At 39.5% G+C, this 19637-nt stretch overlaps 1 protein-coding gene across 9 annotated transcripts in view; it reads left to right on the top strand.

Annotated features, from left to right (window-relative positions):
- ABCB11 (ATP binding cassette subfamily B member 11) overlaps positions 1-19637 on the top strand; it is a 64043-nt gene that overhangs the window by 24228 nt on the left and 20178 nt on the right. For all 9 annotated transcript variants that reach the window (XM_071562139.1, XM_071562140.1, XM_071562138.1 and 6 more), the window contains 12 exons: positions 703-750; positions 842-890; positions 2759-3000; positions 5667-5754; positions 7013-7146; positions 8443-8614; positions 10316-10440; positions 11172-11346; positions 14469-14582; positions 16508-16618; positions 17532-17657; positions 18411-18614. In XM_071562139.1, the coding sequence (XP_071418240.1) occupies positions 703-750; positions 842-890; positions 2759-3000; positions 5667-5754; positions 7013-7146; positions 8443-8614; positions 10316-10440; positions 11172-11346; positions 14469-14582; positions 16508-16618; positions 17532-17657; positions 18411-18614 (1588 nt within the window). The remainder of the gene's footprint in view (positions 1-702; positions 751-841; positions 891-2758; positions 3001-5666; positions 5755-7012; positions 7147-8442; positions 8615-10315; positions 10441-11171; positions 11347-14468; positions 14583-16507; positions 16619-17531; positions 17658-18410; positions 18615-19637) is intronic.

Genomic DNA, 19637 nt, shown 5'->3' with positions numbered 1-19637 from the left:
TCAGGTCACCAGTCTCAGAGAGCACTAGCCCAGTATTCAGGGTATACCATGTCTTCCCATGCATCTTCAAACCCAAGTTCATATGTAACACCCATATGCTCTCACATACCTGAAGGAAAGCTTCCTTCAGGCTTTCTATGATGTGATTTCTAAAACCAGTTTACGACAAATATAGCTTGAATTAATTTGTTCCATTAAAAATCAAATCAAAACAAACAAAGCAAATAAACCCAACCCCAAACAAAATAACCTGCTACAATTAGAATATTGCTACCCATTCACCATGGAATGTACAGAGGTGATGACCACTTGCTTTTTATGGATCCCATCCATAAAAGGTCAACTACTCCTTTTGTTTTTAACTGATCACACAAAATGTCAACATTGAGGGAAAAAAACCAGCTATGGTAGGGTGAGAGATTCTACTGCACTATGGCAATCTGAACATACAGGGAATATAAGAAGGAATGGAAACAGGACCATTCTTTGTCTTAAAGAGAGGATTAGCCAACAATTTGGATGGTAAGTTTTTCTCTAACTGACCTCAAAGAACCCACAATCCACATTATAGCAACAGTGTTTTGAGGAGCTGCCTCTGAAACAAAGTATAAACCTGGGCAAAATGTCTCAAATACAATGTAAGTTCTGAGAAGTAATAAAGAGACTAAAAGTAATAATTTAAAACCTTATGCCTTTTGCCAGGAATTTCTATACACATGAAGAACCTTTCACAGAGAAGAAAAGTGAAAAGTGAGTTAAGTTCAATTCTTCATATTGTGCATATAGAACAAAATATGTACTAAAATACAAGTTTATAATTCCATGTTTTCTGTTCTGGAAGGTCATCAAAGAAGAAAGAAAACAGTGATCGTGTTGGCTTCTTTCGGCTGGTAATGAAAATAATGGCTATAAATGTTTGATGTGTATTGTGCTGCAGCATAAGTGACAATAACCAATATGGTTGTTCTGGGGAATAGTTGTGACTAAGCCAAACTCTTAAGGATTAAATCTTTTGGTCTGAAATCCTGCCAATAAATTCAGTGGGAATTTCATAGAACCCTTTGTCATCTTGGCAGTTTGGTATTGATTATCGATGCTTATGTCAAAATTGTCTATTAAACACATTATATTAAACCTACAGGTAGATATGTGGAAATGAGGTAAGACACACAACAGGGATCTAGGTGACCTTGGTTCATTCTTATTTCCGCAAAACATTTGCTGTGTGATATTTAGCAGATAATTTAGCTCCCCTGTAATTGTTGTGTGGGTATTAGATGATTTGGTAGCCATAGAAACTTGTGGATGTACCATACCATATATAATATGTTTAGCCTTTGATGTAATTCCATAGGGTGCATATAAATTTTCAAATTAACGTAGCCAAGAGATGTCAAACCCAGAAACATGCAGTTAAGAGGTCTTATTGCTTCTGTTTTACCCATAGTCTAGGCAATTAGCCTGTAATGTGTCTAAACTTACAGGGACCTGACTGTGTACTGGACTAGTTACATCTATTGTACTGTACCTGGCTAAGTATCCCAGCTCCTAGTTGGGGGGAGAGAACTGTCTGTCCACATAAAAGACTATTCTTTCAAGCAGAGAGGTTTGAATTCTGTAGCCAGTTTTGCACAGATATTTAACTACCAAAGTGCATTCAGTTAACATAGTATGTTTGCTTCAGATGTGCTGAAAGGTTGGATATCACATATCTGTACATTTTCTGTGTGGGATTTTTTTAAACAAGGGAATTCCTAGACTCTTTACAAGCAAGGTTTGCAAAAGTGGTAGTGTTACAGTTTTCTTCTGACTTTTTTTTTTAGAAAGACCTTTTATTTATTTCTCTTTTATGTTAGCTGTTTTTCACTTTAACTTGTCTTTGCCCTAATGTCCCTTTTCCATATGTTCTACAAATTCACACAATTTCTTCTCTTAAACACATTATAGCACCGACAGAACCTGCAGAGGTTCTTCAGCAGGCTCTGATTTCTCTTTACACTTCTATTTCAAAATGTATAGCATTTGAAACAGATAATCTAAGTGGACAGTTTAATCTGTATATTTGTATCTGACTTCAGCCAGAGAATCAGACTTCACAAAATCATGACAAAGGTAACTTAAATCGCTGTATCTTTGCAGAGTCACCAGCTACATGTGTGCACACCCATAGAAAACGTACAGTAATAGGACTTAGCTCAGTCTTTTTTTTTTCTACATATTTTGTCACATTTGTGTACATTTCTCCCAGATTAAGAGCCAATGCACAACTGGCTAACTCAGCCAATACATTTTAGAATATCAGCTAGAGAACTTGCTCTGAGATGTTTAGCTGGCTTTCTGCCACAGCACCTCAGACTTCTGAGAAACTAGCTAACTCTATTCAGAGGCTCTGCATAGTGCCCTAAGGCTTTTTCCTTCCTTCCCTCTCCCTCTATGAATTATAGTTACTATTCTTAATCTCTTAGCTAGTTTCTGCAATGGCGATAATGTGGAATGATATTGAGCTATTAATGTTATATGATAATACATTCATTCACATGTTAAAAGGGAGCTCATAATAATTTATGAGGCTGTAATCACAGATGCAATTAGATAAGATTGGAGAGAGAGATTAGCCTTCTTTCTGTATTGAAGATACAGAAATTTAAAGGGAATGGTTTTTTATTTTATCTGATCCATGTGATTAATGGTTTATCAGTATACAACCAGTATGAAGACTGCCTCTCAACAGAGACTGTATTTCTTCTTTTCTCTTTAGTTTCGATTTGCTTCATCTACGGAGATTTTAATGATGGTTGTTGGTAGTTTCTGTGCTGTTGTTCATGGAGTAGCTCAACCAGCTGTGTTGCTTGTGTTTGGTGCAATGGCAGACACATTTATTGAATATGACATTGAAATGCAAGAGCTTAAAAACCCAAACAAAACATGTGTAAATAACACCATAATGTGGATTAATGGTACAATTCATCAGAATGAAAAGAATGCCACAATAAGATGTGGGTAAGTAATGGATGTTTTTGTTTCTTTTCCATTGTTATTATAGCTTATGAGAGAATGCATTGCTATTGAAGGTTCAGCCCTTAAATCCTATATTTTCTATTCATAAGGCTTGGATCTTGGTTTTTTAGCTGTAGATGTCAGCAAGAATATTCTTTGATTGTGATTGTTCTGATAACAGATAGATATGTTATATCCCTGAGTTCTGTAATATATTTTCTCTGCTTACACTATAGGTAATAATGACTTCTGGTCATCCTGGTTAGGACTTAGTTACCTACAGTGCCTGCTGACTTCTGAGCAAGTTAGCTAAACTCTTGTCATTGAGAGAAATGAGCATTTCTAGAATACAATTCATTAGTTTATGGTGGATGTCTGAGGCAGATCAAATGAACAGCTCTATAAGGCTGCCTGTTTCTTCCCATTAACTATAATAAATGGAGACTAGATGATTAATTCAGATGTATGTATCTGCCAAAGCCAAATGTGAACCTGTAACCTCTCCTAAAAATCATGTTTCAGTGCATCGTTCCAAGGGTTTTCTAATCTCTGAGTGACATTTAATTAGATATTTAATTAGAATTAAAAGTTACTTTCTAAAGGTCTTTGAAATTCAGAGCACGAGAAGTGATTCACATACCTAGATAAAGGTTACTAGATAAAGAGGCCAAATTATTTTGCTCCAGGCTGTCGAAACCAGCCTTCCAAGCTGGATTGGCAGAGAGAGAAACAGAATTTGCTACACACCTTTGTTCCTCTGAAGCATCAACTACACACCAGACAGGATACAGTCATAGAACCATGGAATGGTTTGTGTAAGAAGGGACCTTAAGGATCATCTAGTCTCAAGGCCCTTGCCATGGGCAGGGACACCTTCCACTAAATCAGGTTGCTCAAAGCCCCATCCAAACTGGCTTTGAGCACTTCTCAGGATGAAGAATCCACAACTTCTCCAGGCAACCTGTTCCTGTGCCTCACCACCCTCACAGTGAAGAATTTCTTTCTAATATCTAACCTAAACTTGTCCTTTTTCAGTTTAAATCCATTTGCCCTTGTCCAGTCCCTCCGTGCCCTTGTAAAAAGTCTGTCTCCAGATTTCTTGTAGGGTCCCTTCAGGTACTGGAAGGTGCTCTAAGGTCTCCCCGCAGCTTTCTCTTCTCCAGGCTGAACAGCCGCAATTCTTTCAGCCTGTCTTCATAGGAGAGGTGCTCCAGCTCCCTCATCATCTTCTTTGCCCTCCTCTGGTCTCACTGCAGAAGGTCAATGTGCTTATGCTGGGGCACCCTGGATGCAGCACTTGAGGTGGGGTCTCATGAGAGTGGACTAGAGGAGAAGAATCACCTCCTTCAACCTGCTGGCCATGCTGCTTTTGATGCAGCCCAGGACACAGCTGGCTCTGGGCTGAGAGTGCACACTGCAGAGTCACATCAAGATATTCTTTGACCAAGAGCCCCAAGCCCCTCTCCCCAGAGCTGCTCCTAATTTAGCCCCAGCTCAGCCTGTGTTTGTGCTTGGGATTGCCCTGATCCAGGTGCAGGACCTTGCACTTGGCCTTGTTGAACTTTATGATGTTCACTCGGTCCCACCTCTTAAACCTGTCAAGGTCCCTCTGGATGACGTTCTGTCCCTCCTGTGTGTCGACTGCACCACCCAGCTTGGTGTCATCAGGAAACTAGCTGAAGGTGCCCTCAGTCCCACTGTCCATGTCACTGACAAAGATTTGAAACAGCCCTGGTCCCAATACCAACCCCCAAGGAACACCACTCATCACAGGTCTCCACTTGGACATTCAGATGTTGACTTCAGCTCTCTGAGTGTGACCATCCAGCCAATTCCTTATCCACTCAGCGGTCTGTCTGTGATCTCTCCAGTTTAGAGACAAGGATGTCATGTGGGATATCTCTGTCAGGCACCTGAGTTGCTTCCAAGATTGTTTTTTTTTTTTTTTTTGCAAGAGATCAAGTCAGGTGCGTAGTGTTCCCTTTTGGCTTAAAATTTCTGTGTCCAAAATTTTGCGAAAATGGAATAAAACTTGAAGCCTGTAGGATGTTTCTAAGAAGTTGTCTAAAAAAATAACCTATAACAACCTGAAATGCCTACTTCGAAGTAATCTAAATGCAAAAGCAGCAATTCAATGCCCTTCGCTGATATTAGGAGTTATTTAACACTCCTACTTGAGTAACAAAACAAATTATCATTTCAAATTCGCAAGCTTATGGTACAAAGTAATATTTGAATTGACTTCAGCAGCCCTCATTTCTCCCTATGAAACACTGTTGAAATCTGAATGTTATTGGTTGATACAATGGCACAAAGCAAGGAAATTCAACATCTAAAGAAAACCTGTGCAGTTTTTCTGTGAAACCCCTCTCCCCTGTGCTGTTTTGGAGCATGCAGCCTGGGGGAGGGGTCCCAGAGACTTTAGGGCTGCCCCAGGACAGCAGAGGATTTTTTGGTACCTGCCAGCTCCCTCTCCCTGGGCAACAGGCAGAGCAAGGAAACAGCCATTGCTAGGGATAGCCGCAGTATTGGGAACCAGTGCCTCTGTTAGCAAAGCAAGTTGATTTGCCAGCTGACTCTAACTTGAAGACACACCAGATTAGAAATCAAACTTAAAACAGTATTGCTAACTTTTTTTCTGTTTTTTTTATTCTTTTTTTTTTTTTCAGCCTGCTGGACATTGAACAAGAAATGACCAGGTTTGCAGGATACTATGCAGGAATTGGTTGTGCTATACTTGTATTAGGATACCTCCAAGTTAGTATTTTGGTTTTTATTTTGATTTCAAAGTTTAAATTGCTAAATAATTAAGTTTATTATAATTATGTTCCTTTTAACTGCTTAGCTACCTATTTGAGCACAACAGATGCTTTCAGTTCTCATTCTATCAGTTGAAATATGTTAGCTCTGGCAATCTGAGAGCTCCTTGGATTTGTGCATGCATACCTTTGTAAAAGGGTAAGTTTTACCCACACCACAAGCAATACTCAAGTGTGGCTACTATGGAATCCACATGCCCTCCTAAAGTACCAGCTGAAGGGCATGCAGATTCCCAGCAGGCATCTCAGCTGTTTGAGCCCTGTGTTTCTGTTAGAGAGATATTACAGAGCAATACTAATGCAAAGCTAGTGTTGGAGAAGAAACACACCCTACATACTCTGTAGTAATGGTTCAGTCCTTATGACCAAGATGTGTCACCAGCTTGGAGGATTCCTGCATAGTGTCCATTGCTTTTGAAGCTTTTTATAGTTGCAAAAATCACTTGTCATTCTCCTTCCTGAAAACCATCCCAGAGTTTTGCTGAGGTAGGATGGCTGCCGTCCCTGTATTACTTACAGTTGTAGATGGAAAAAATTTTGTCCATATGAGAGTCACATAACAGCATAAATAATTTACCTTGCCTCTCCTCTGTGAAGGTCAGTAAAAGCTACAACAATCCCAGCTATGGGGACATAACTGGAATACTTTATTGAACACTTGATCACAATTTAAGGTTTCAGGGAGACATATGCTAATAGGGAGGAAGAGTTATGGTAACCTAGGGAGGACTTATTTTAACTAGGGAATTACACAACTCTAGCTAAGTTACAGGAACAGTCACTGATTGTAAGCTCGGGAATTTATGGAGGGAAGATAGCAAGGAATTACAACAGGTCTGATAACTGAGTTCTATCTTATCTCAAGGCAGGAGACAGTTTATATACACAAGCAGAGCAAACACAGACTTCTGTCTTTGGTGATGGAATTTTCTTCATCTCTAAATTTCTAGAATCCGACACTCCTCTCCTCCTACTAGAACTGAAACAAATGCTTGATCTGGAGGCTATGTAAAATGGTTGGATTACTTAAAGATCAAAACAACTATCATGCCTATGTAGCCAGAATGCATTTTACCTGAATAGTAATTTTATCAGTAGCCAAATTGCTCTTTCCCATTTTAGCCAAATTGCTTTTTCTCATTTTTGGGAGTAGAAAGACTTACTGCAATTTATCAGTCACTTTATGTTTTTCCCAGATCTGCTTTTGGGTTATGTCTGCAGCTCGTCAGATACAGAAAATCAGGAAGGCTTATTTCAGGAAAATAATGCGGATGGATATAGGCTGGTTTGACTGTACATCTGTAGGAGAACTGAACACCCGAATTTCTGAGTAAGTAATCTAGAAAAAAACATATCCCGTGGAAATCATTTTGCAATTCCTCCTAAATACTACAGAGTGCCAATAATTTAACAAACACCTTTTAATGTAAATATAGCTGTGTTCCTGGGAACAGCAACCAGACTGATTAGCTCCCACGTCTTTGAACTGAGTGCCATAACTGTTAAGCCACAATTATTTCCTGTTCATGCCTCACCTGCAGTAAATATGGGGGGGAGGGCAGGTTTGATGGGTTTGGGGGTAATTTTCATTTTGGGTTTGTCCTGTCCTCCCTTCTCCTTTAGTGCCCTGTCCTTTCAGAGGGATCTATAATTTGGCTGCCAGTGCACACTCCCTGAGTCTGAACTTGTTGGTTTGAACCCCCTCTCACTTTTCAGAAAGGAAAATTACATTAGGGACACAAATTTGCTTTTGTTGGCTTTTTAAAGGAAAGAGTGAGTCTTCTGCTAAAGAAGATAGAAGCACTTACCTTTAGACAGGGACCCAGGGCAGTCAGAGAAACCTTCTTACCCTGGGTAAACAGTCAGCCCTGAAAAACACAGAGTTTAAGGCTTGCTCTGTAGTCACTCCTGTTGACCGGCTGCAGGGGGAATACGCTGACTGGAGATGGCTGTTCTCAGTTGTGCCTGCATCATTGGGGTCACATTTGCAGAAGAGTTTTCTGTAGCTGAAGGGGATTTTATTTGCCTTTACTCACTGGTATCTATCTGTGGTGGGTTTATTATGACAAATAAATTGCACATGTAAGTTGCTGTGAAGAATTTATTTGGAAAACTAGGAATTAAGCATGTATTTGTATAATAAGTAACACTTTATTCCCTTGTTTTTGAACAACTTTGTACTGTGTCTACAGAAAGCTTCTTGATAGCAAAAACATTTGCCAGAAGAAATACAAACATGTTCTTTTACACAACACTCTTACATTTTTCAGCAGAGGACTGTAATTTCACTTGATATATCAATGAACTTACTACTGCATCCAACTGGGATGTCTCTGCCCTAGCGTTTGAAACTAACTAGTGAATGAGTCTGCTGTTAGAACAACTTTTCCTGGGAAAGGACACTATCTTCTCTGCAGTATTCATGTCTAAAAGCCTTCTGCCATTGCAAAGGCTTTCTCACTGTAGCCCAGGGTCTTTGTAAGAGGTGATAGTGAAAGAACAGGGATGAGGAAGGGCCCTCTACAGGGAAAAGCAACTAACCCAAATGTGGCCAAGACCTGCAACACAAACAAAAGGTATGCTCATCAATCTTCTGTTGATTTTTGTTGTTTTATTCTTTTTCCAGTGATGTTAACAAAATTAATGAGGCTATTGCTGACCAAGTAGCAATATTTATCCAGCGCATAACCACCTTTGTGTGTGGATTCCTCCTGGGATTTGTCAGTGGCTGGAAATTGACCTTGGTTATAATTGCAGTCAGCCCTTTGCTTGGGGTTGGAGCAGCTGTCTATGGCTTGGTAAGTGAATTGTGAAAGGTTCGTGTTGAGAAATGATGCGCAGAGAAGATCATGACATAGAGCTGAGGACTGGTGAAGTCCATTCCACCACTTTAAAGTCAAGAGAGATAGATTATGGTCGCAGCAGCACTTGTCAGGTGTGAGGGAGAGGTGTGTGGAGTGGAGGTGGGCTTTGCTCCCACTTTGCTTTCCCAGAATAGTATATTCTGCTTCTGAGAGTGTAAGCTTCTAAGATGAGAGTGTAAGTATATCCTGCTTCTAAGATGAGAGTGGGTCTTGTGGATGGATATTATTGTTGCTGAGATCAGAACCTGGCCTTTACCTTCTCTCTATTACTGCACATCTGGCTTAGATGGTATTTGACATGGGATTAGATTTCTCAATGTAAACTAGCGACTTTTGAGGACGATCAAGTTTTAGAGATGTAAAATAGTTGAAAACTTACCTCAAGCTGTTCTTTCTCCTGGAAGCTGCTGCACCCTCTCTCAATTGTGTGTTTTTGCCTTCACCCACTTCCTACAAACTTCCTGTCACTGTGCAGAGGAAGGAGAGTGAAAAGGGAAACTGCAAGATCCTCTGCCCTCCCACCTCCTCTCCTACACTCAGCAGGGATGGGTGCTTCCTGCTCCTCCTTTGTGTTCTTGTTGGCTTCAGCCCTCTGGCGATCTAATTTCTTTCACATCAGGAACAGCTTGCTATCATTTTGCTATCAAACCTGTAATGTAACTGTGACTAATTTCTTGTCTTCCAGCTCTCCTTTAGCACCTTATGCTGGCTGCAAGTAGATGACATGAATAATGACTCAGTGTGAAGTGGGAGAGCAGAATTCTGGCAGGGAATGAAATAAAACCCAAAATGTTTTTCCTTCATTTGCAATATCTTTCTGAGCTCATTCCCCTTTACATTGGTAATTTCTCCTTTTGCCAGTCTTATTTATCTGTACCCTCTCCTTCCTTTCACATACCTACTGTTAAGTGTTTCCTCCTTATGAGCCTTTCCAGCCTAAGTCTTTGTTTTTTATGTAAAGAAAACAGACCCTAGGTCAATGTAACCTGGTTTCCTGTCTCCAAAAGTGGCTAATAGATGGGATAGGGTATTGGAAGAGAGCATGCAAATAATGACACTTTACACTTTCTAATGATATCTCATTCCCAAGCCAATTCACTGTGTAGAATTGTACATGACTACATTTTCTTTCATTAATGTGAGCATTTTTTTGAGCCTAAGTAAGCAGTGTGCTCTGGGTTGCTGTGCAGGAGCCTGTTTGCTGCCATCTAAGCAACAAAGCACAGTGGTGGGCAACATCTGTTTCCATCCTCCCCCATCACTACAATTACCTCTTCTTCCTGTCGCTTAAGCTTTGTCTTCCTCCCACTATGCACAATGCTGAGTCTGAAATCTGTTTAAGCCCAGTTAGCAGCAGAGAGAGAGGCAGGGTGGGAAACTGGTGTTGTCAGCTGCTTTTTCTAGCTACCTGGGGCAGAGAGCTGTTGCAAAACATACGCTACAAAGGAATATGCCCTAGTATACTAGAAGATATGAGTGTTCGAGTGTGCAGTGTGCCTAATAAAAGCCTGCTTGGAGAGCAGGAGGTGACCTCGTGCAGAGCAGGCAGCATAGTGTGACAGCCAGCACTGTTTATCACTGTCCTTGTCTGTACCTACAGTTCAGGTGTAACCAGCACTTCTTATGCTTTTGTAGGCTGTGGCAAAATTAACAGGCCGAGAATTAAAGGCTTATGCAAAAGCTGGAGCTGTGGCTGATGAAGTGCTCTCATCCATCAGAACAGTGGCTGCTTTTGGTGGGGAGAAGAAAGAAGTTGAAAGGTTTGTTTGAACAAACTGTGAGATCTCTGATTTCTTTTTCCTGAAGCAATGAAATGCTGTAGTGCATGGCAGATTCACACCAATTGATCTCTATATTCTACAACTATGACTATTAGCTTTGAGACATATGCAGGTATGTTTCAGAAATTTAGGTTTCAAGTAATGTATGAAAAAGTAGTTTTATAAATCAGTGTTATATGTCAGTGAAATAAAACACCAGGAATACTATTTCAATTCATTCTTATTTGCAGGAACATACTGTCATATTTCTGCCTAAACATTGTCTGATGTATCACTTTTGCAGCACACCTGAAAAGTGGGTACTTTCAAGCTAAGTAATAGAACTAGTTTCAGCAAGACATGATTTGATGATGTTAAACTGTGAATTTCTCTTAGATTTTATGAAAACATAACATGGCTGTAGGATGTGCTCTGAAGTATTGGCCCAGTTCTCAAATACTGTTACTCTGCTAAAACTCCAAACCCTGTGGTGAAAGTATCTGCAGTGAATGTGGCTTTTCCTGTGCCTATTACACAAAAACATACAAAGATTTTGTGATTTAGGAGCACTGCTGGTTTCAGCAGTGATCTCTCACTTCAGAGTGATTCTGTATCAACCTCATGTGTACACTCTGCTGTCATCAAAGATGCCTCATTTTGTTGGTCTTTGCTAATTTTGAAATTTCTGTCAAATTGATTTAATTCCCTTTTATTTTTCTCTCTTTCTACAGATATGATAAGAATCTGGTGTTTGCGCAGCACTGGGGAATTCGAAAAGGAATAATAATGGGATTATTCACTGGTTACATGTGGCTTATAATTTTCCTAAGTTATGCATTAGCCTTTTGGTATGGCTCGAAACTTGTCCTTGAAGAAGAAGAGTATTCACCTGGCACACTTCTGCAGGTACCCATTTTAGCTTGATGCAACTTTTCTGGACAGTTCTTTAATAATTCTGGAAAACATATTTGTAGTGTTCTGGTATCTGGTGACTCATTGGTAACAAACACTGTGTATGTCTTTTAAAGATCATTACTCAGTATATGTATGAAAGTATACACACAATTGGATTAAGATTAAAAAACAAATCTATGTTTATTTTAAAGATTTGAAATACTACCTACTGTGATCAGAATAGTGCTTTCATTTGAGAGCCCATTACACAATTGTCAGAGGTCTGAAACTAGCTTTCCCATTTTGTGGGTCAGCATGTGTCTTCTAGGATGCTGGCTTCTCTGAAGAACTTTGTGATGGAAAACCCCATTGTGGCAAAGAGAAACCTCACAAAAGAAAGTTTTGTCAAATCTAACCTCTCTGGAATGAACACTTTCTGTTCCTTTGAAAAACCATTTTCTGCTGCTTTATTGTTACAAAGGACATGTAAATGAGTATGTGGATAAAACCCCACGTGCCAGTGGCTCCCGCTGTGTATGTAAAAATCCATGCTAACCTGCATGGCACTCATGCATCCACTTCTGCACAGCAGAAGATCTAGACACTGATGGCCTAAATGCAACAAAACCTACAACTACAGATATTTTGGTTATTTGCTTTAAGCCAGGACTGCCCAAATGGCAGAGTCCAGTCTGAACTCAGAGCAAACTTTTCCTGGACCTTAGTAAGTCCTGGGTATCTGGTATCTAGTTTTGCTCCTTCTCTGCCTGTTGCCCACCCTGAGCGCTCCCAACCACCAGCAGCACACAGTGCAAAGCCTCCTTCTATGTGGAGTTTGGCAAATTACTCTGAGAACATTGTAAACTTGAGTCATTCTGTTCAAGGAGGATGTCCCCAATAGGGAATCATTTGCACCTGCTCTTGACACTAGTACTTGATATGAAGTAGTGCTGTGAAAAACAAAGTGAGCAATTTCCTTGCCTTGCACATGATAACTACAGTTCAGTGCTTTCAAATGACAAATGGCAAAGAGTGGGGAGCTACCCCGTAGCTGAAAAATTGTAGCTGTCAATGGAGAGACTCTCTCTTAGCTCCCCTTCCTTTCAGTTTCCAGTCATCTTTCTTCTACTTGATGTTTTCTATCATACACTCCTAGTCTGGCAGGGGGCAGGAGGGGAGGATTTGTAGGTACAAAACATAGAAATATGCTTTTCCTGATCTCTCAAAAAGTGTCCTGCACCAGCCATTCTGCACTGATATACACTAAGTATTGCCTTCCCTTCCTCTTCTGTCAGAGGTACAGAACCTGCTCCCTCATGTCCATGATGTACTCTGACATGCATATAACCTCCTTGCTTTGGAAATCATTGACACAAGAAAATTACTTTGTAGTAAAGCTGACTAGGAACTTACGTCATGACCTATACAGTCCCAGTGTAGATGTTTGCAGTACTTTGTGTACAGTAGATTCCTCCATTTAAGCTATAGGGTTATTCTCAGTAAAGATCCCTGTGGTGCAAGGGAGAACTAAGTCCTGTGTACTATTCCTTTCTCAGCAGTAGTGTTTCCTTATGCACTTTTCCTCATTTATTCTGACTATTGTTTGTGTTGCATCCAAAAGGCCAGCTGAGTCCTTGATTGCTTCTTAGCAGAATTCTCAGGCCAGACTAGAACAAAGGATTACATACCATGCATTACATTACATATCTCCTAGTGTGCAGGCTGAGTGTTTAAACTATCAACTACAAAAGAGCAAGAAAATGAACCAAAAGCCTACACAAAAGATATTGTCCAAACAGTTATAATCTGTTCTGCCAAACCACCTCTGTAACTGAAAAACTAAGGAGAAATAGAGTAAATTCTGAGGAAAAAAAAATGTTCAAAAAGTATTAAAAAGCACACACTGGAATGTAGCACTGAGAAAGATAAGCTATACTTACAATACAATGCAGTTTCCCCATTTCCCCCTGTTGTAGCAACAGACAATGAATGCATTTGCATCTGTGTAGTATATGAGTGGTAAATAAGCCTTCATCTTTTTGTGTTCACCATCTTCCAGAGTCCTGTTCTTTGAAGCCCCTGTCTTGTATCAGAATTGCCAGCATTTTCAGTCTTAGACGGTTCCTTTCTACATTTAAGAACCTTAATAAAACCCCCTTCACAGGAAATGAAGCATTGACAGCTCTTATGAAATTTTGAACAAACATTTTTGGTATTTTGGTTGATAGGCTATAATTTCACTTGCTTCTGGTCTGTAAGGCCAGGCACCAAGGCCGAATTCTTGAACTGAAGTGTCCTCTGATATTTGTTACTATGTTCAGCTGCCTTTATTGTCTGTCAGTCTTTCCAGGAAGAGTGGATGCCGTGGCTCATTTTCTCTCATGTTGTCCTCGGCTTAAGCAAAAAGGGGAACCTAGTGCTTTCAGGAGAAGGTCATTAGTGAGCAACTCTTCCTTTTGGTTCTTAGAAAAGGATATAGAACAATTAACACATTGGGTGTGTGTTACCTGCAGAGACTGTCCACTTGCACTGACAGAATAATGTCATCTCAAAAAGTGGCTTCTCCAGGGTTGGTAGCAACTCTTGCAGTTCATTTCTCTGTGAGACAGAGGAAAAAATATTCTCTGTAGCTGGTACCTCCTCCAGAAGTAAGTTTTGTGAGTATTGGAAGAGACAGGAACTGCAATACACAAAGGTTGTAGTACAATGGTTTAAGCTTCTTTCTCTTTTTGCTTACTGGTAGAAGACATCCCCAAAATAATTGACTTCCCACCAATGTTCTGTTCCAGTCCCTCTTTCAAGGAACATGCACCCAGTCAAACTGAGATGGCTTAAAAGTACAGCACTGGCATCTCAGTAAATACTTGCATGCACAATTTGTTAGGCCAAGGCAACTATAAGATAATACATTTACTTTAGCCTCAAGCAAAGTTGTGAAAGACACTGAAAATACCCTCTAAAATGCATTTGTTTGCTTTCTTGTTGGCTAATAATGCTCATATGGTGAATCATTACCATTCAGCAGATGCACTAGAAGTCATTAAGCCACTGTGATTTGGTTTGCCTGTCTAAACTGTAAACTGTAATAAAAATATGATGTCATATTTTGTTAATTTCTTTTTCAATTTCTTCAGGTTTTCTTTGGTGTTTTAGTAGGAGCGTTAAATCTTGGCCAGGCATCTCCTTGTCTGGAAGCCTTTGCCACTGGTCGTGGAGCTGCAGCTAACATTTTTGAGACAATAGATAAAGTAAGTAATGCATTTCTAAGCTGTGGAAAAATTATTAAATAAGCCTGAAGTGGTACTAGTTCTATCTACTGTGTAAATGAGGAAAAACGAATCCAATTAAAGAAAAAATGACTGTGCAATAGAAAGATCTAGCAGCATACTCATGGGCTCAAAGAACATCTTGGCAGATTTCTTAAGTGACCTGCTTCTGAATAATGAAGTTTTACCTCAGTTACTTCTGTTCCTTACTCAATTTCTCCTTCCATACAATTACTTATCAGTGCTAGCCCATGGAAAGTGTACTGGGAGGCAGTAATGATCACTTTGCAACCAAACGTGCAGCAAGCACCCAGCTCCCAGCCTCCACATGGCATCAAAAGTTGTGGCTCTATTGGCATTAGTGGCAAAGGTGGCCTCTGTCACCTGTCCACAGGCACTGATCATGCAGCAGTCATACATGTTAATCAAAATATTAGCTAGACAGACAGATACTTGAAATAAGGTTGTATGAGAGAGCCTGAGACTCCACTGGCATTTATTGATGAGGATTACTTTCTACAGCTTTATAAATTTAGTGCTTGGAAAAGTACTGTTGATTTCTTAATAGTAAGTAGTATCTATGTTGACTGATAGACTTTACTGTCTTAAAAGCTATGTAAACACATTAAAATGCTACTTGTCTTTTATAGAGCACTTAAGGGTATATAAAACAGACTAAAGGGGTTGTGGTAATGCTAATAGACTTTTTAGTAACCCTTCAAACTTCTGTAATGACAATAAAACATATGCCTTATAAATGCGCTTCATAAGCTAAAGCTCTAAGATAAACAGAAAAAGAGATGAATTAGGTAACTTTTTCAGAGAGAAAAAATTAAAAGCATAATGAGTTGTAACAGTAAGGGTTAATCACAAAATTCAAGATAAGGCTAAGTCAGATAACCTTAGGGTAAAAAAAGCAAACCAAAGTGAGATTATATCTGTCTAGAGAAAGGGTGACAAAAATGAGAGCCATCTGCTTGCCACACTTGTAGATTCGTGATTAGACAGTACAAGCAGAGCTCTGCCCTGACACAGATTTTTTTTCTGGCACTGAACTTGCAGTCATTCTGAGGTTCCCATTTGCAGGATCAGTGAAAGATATATTCCTAAAGAGGAACCAATCTTCTAAATGTTCTTAACATCTTAGAACATACATATTTCTCATATTAAAATTCCCTTCAATCTCTTAGGCCATTTAAAAAATCATGCACATTTCAGTTATCAAATATTGGTGTTCCTGTAGTTTTAATTCATTCTATGTTTTTCATGCTTCAGAAATGTACCCTTAGAAACTTTTATTTCTATGGGATTCCTCAAATTTCTCTTAGTTCTCTGCTTCTGTCTAACAGCCCACTATACCCATGGCCTGACTAAAGGTATGTGAGACCCAAAGCACTTCATGGGAAAACTTCAAATCAGTATTCCAGCTCTTAGGACTGAGTGTGCAAGGATGCGTGTTTTAAATGCAAAGTGGTGAGGTGTGCAGATTTTTGTCAGTGAATTGGTTGTTCGGTGCCTTGAGAGGACATTTATGTCAGCGAGGTAGTGCCATTTTATTCCCAAGGAGCTGGCCAAATTAACTGAGTCAAGTTGCTGTCCTCAGTCAGCTACTCTGTTCCAGCAAAAGCTGTCCGAGTGCTTGACTGTGGTATTTGCAGTAAGCCTGACATGAGAAGAGGGTGCATCCTTGCCCACACTACCCCTTGGTGGCAACTCCCCATCACCGTGGAGCTCAGTCTCACGCCCTTGCCTGCTGTCCCTGGGGCAGAGCCTGCAGCTGGCTCCATGCAGCCAAGTGCTGTTCAAACAGAAGTGCCATGGCTTTGTATGGCATTAGGAATATTCATGTACTGAAGCACTGTTGGCTGTTTAACAGCAAATAAATAACACAATAAATTCTATCCTAGAAACCCACCATTGACTGCATGTCAGAAGATGGCTACAAGCTGGATAAAGTACGGGGTGAAATTGAATTTCATAATGTAACATTCCATTATCCCTCCAGACCAGACATAAAGGTAATTATTCATCATCCTTCCTGTGAACACAATTATTGTAAAGCATCAAAATACCCTGATTCTGCCAGCAATTTCTAGATTTTCAGTAGAAATCTTTTCTAGAAGCCCAGTCTTTTGTTTGAAAGTAGACTGAATAATTCTTCTATTAAAAGATTCTTCTCCCTACCCTTCTACGTATTTTACCATTCTGACACGTCCATTACCACATCAACATATTCCTTGCTGCTGAACATAAACTCCTAGTAATTTCAGACAAATTCACCTGCCTGCAGTGTCTCTTACCACCAATTATGCACTTTTATTGACCTGTGCAGGAATAGACCAAAGTAAACAGATGAATGGTGCAAGGAGATTTTATAAAACTTTTCCATTATCCTGGGAATGCACTGTTAAAATGGGTCCATTAAAATGCCAGGAAAGGTATAGGAACATTGGCTGCATACGCCATAATTTCTCTACTACTGTGTTTGAATTGACAAATTCTTCTTGGAAAAGCATATTGTTGGACAAGTAAATGAGTTCTATTGCTCCTAAAGACAGAAGCACATGAAGTATCTGATTTTTCTACAGAATTTCACTCTTACATTCTTAATATTTCTGTTTTACCAGACCTTTAAAGGGAATTTATTGCAAAGCTCTCTACTGCTATTAACTGACTGATTTTTAATGCTGAACAACAGGAAGAAAAAAAGATCAAAATCTGCGTGCCTGTTGTGGAAATGAGTACTCTGCATTTACAAACTCTTCAAACCATGTGAAAATATGTGGCTTGCTTTATCCTCTTTCCTCATAATACTGTTCTGGATTTTGTAAAATGGCTTTGAATCTCCATTTAAAGATACAGAGTATACGGTTGTATGAATGTGAGGGAATTAGAATGGATAGATTCTGTTTCTGCTTTTTTCCTCTCCAGATTTTGGATAACCTTGATATGGTTATTAAAGCTGGGGAGACAACAGCTTTTGTTGGAGCTAGTGGAGCTGGAAAAAGTACAACTATACAGCTCATCCAGCGTTTCTATGACCCCACTGAAGGCATGGTGAGTGTACCAGCCTAGAATGTGTTTCTTCAGTCTTGGGAACTTGAAAGAATGGCGTGTTTTTTTCCTCCAAGATGGAAAGGAAGACATTTAGTTTTTTTGTTTTTTCCCCCTTTTATAAAATTTATTTTTAAATATGAGAAATATCCTCCTGTGCATTTCTTTTATAAGGCTGTGCTTAACAGTCTTATGAAAATAATTATTTGAAAAACAGGAGAAAATAAAAATTCAGTGTTAAATCCGAGTAAAAACTGTAGGTATGATAATTCAGGAGTAACAGGTGTTTTCTGGAAAACACGGTATTGAACACTTAAACATTAATCCATAATATCGCTTTACTAATAGCTTGGCTAAGAATATAAATTACATCTGTAAACAATCTAATTCTATTTATGTGTTTCTATATCAAATAGAAACACATAATCACATGTACGTTGTATTTGAATGTATGAAAGGCGAAGAACCAATTTATTGTAAACATATAATCATAATTTTTGTGTTTACTTTTCACGTGGTTTTATTTCTGAGGCCAAGCAACAATGGGAAATGAAATCAAAGAGCACAACTCCTAGAGCCAATACTACTGTCACTGCATTGCCACCTCTGTGATGAAAGCTGATTTTTACCTTGGTCATGGAAACACAGCATCACAGGCCCTTCATTTCCATTGTGTCTTTCTCTTTGAACTGGAGGGGATAATTTCCCTGACTCTTTTTCTTAAATTTGTGTCTGTATTTTAATTGGCTTATGTAGATTACCCTGGATGGCCATGACATTCGTTCCCTGAATATCCAGTGGCTGCGCTCGCAGATTGGGATTGTTGAACAAGAGCCAGTGCTCTTCTCCACCACGATTGCAGAGAACATTCGCTACGGTCGGGATGAGGCCACTATGGAAGATATAATCAAAGCAGCCAAACAGGCCAATGCTTACAATTTCATTATGGACTTACCACAGGTATGCTCTGCCTTGTAAAGAGTTTGGCAGAATTTAGTGAAAAAACAGAGAATCTTTTTGTCCCTCCCCCTCTGCAGCAATTTGTGCTCAGGTGGAAAGGCAGAAGATTAATACACATAAGTAGGCAGCAACCTTTCCTTTGACTACAGTTAATCAGGTCTTACTATATGTATGTTATCAAGTTAAAAAAACCAAACAAAAGTCCCCCCAAAAAACAACCCCGAGAACAATAAGTTTGTCAGGAATCATATGTGCAACATTCAATATTAAGGTAATAATCATAGCGTGATTTAAAAATAGATACTTTGGTTGTTTCTGCTCAGGCCAAAAGCAATGTAGAGCCCAGCCTCTCAGAAGCCAGCATATGTTATTTAAGTAGTCTGTACTGATACTCACAATCTCATCATCTTGTATGAGCTTTGTAAACTAGTTGGAGATTCCCTCTTCCCCAGTTCCTCCCCTTATGATGACAGGGCTTCAATCATTCCTCCTTGCAAAGCCCATATAGGATAGTATGGGCTGTCTACTTTCCTAGATAGTTATTTTTTCAAGTAGTTTCTCCGAATGACATGTTACGACTGTGAATGTCATTGACAGGATTCAAGTACCATTAACAGTCAGAGTACATACCTTTTATCCTCCATCTGTGTGTTTCCAGGCTTCCAGGAAACCATTCATAGAAAGGCTGTTTAAAGGCCCATGTTTATTTCCTGGAAATGGAAGAATAAAAAAACCGTTAGCTCTAGGGGGATATAATTATCCTGTCTCTCAATATGCCAAGCTTTATGTGTTTGTTTAATTCTCTACCTGAACAAAAGGCCCCTTGAGTATGATGTCCATGAATCACAGACACTGTTCATGAGTCACAGGCCATCAGCAGACAAGTCCAGCTCTGTGAAAAGTTTGTTTGCATGACATCTGATAGAAAGCAAGTGGGTAATTCCTCTCCATTTCAGCTTTTGTTCATATAGTTGTTTTGAGTTGAACCAGAATGTTTCACCTTTTTACCAGTGAATACTTTTG

Source organism: Pithys albifrons, chromosome 8 (genome assembly GCF_047495875.1).
Source record: "Pithys albifrons albifrons isolate INPA30051 chromosome 8, PitAlb_v1, whole genome shotgun sequence".
Taxonomy (NCBI): domain Eukaryota; kingdom Metazoa; phylum Chordata; class Aves; order Passeriformes; family Thamnophilidae; genus Pithys; species Pithys albifrons.
The sequence above is the reverse complement of the archived record's forward strand: the minus strand, read 5'-3'. Positions and strand labels throughout refer to the sequence as shown.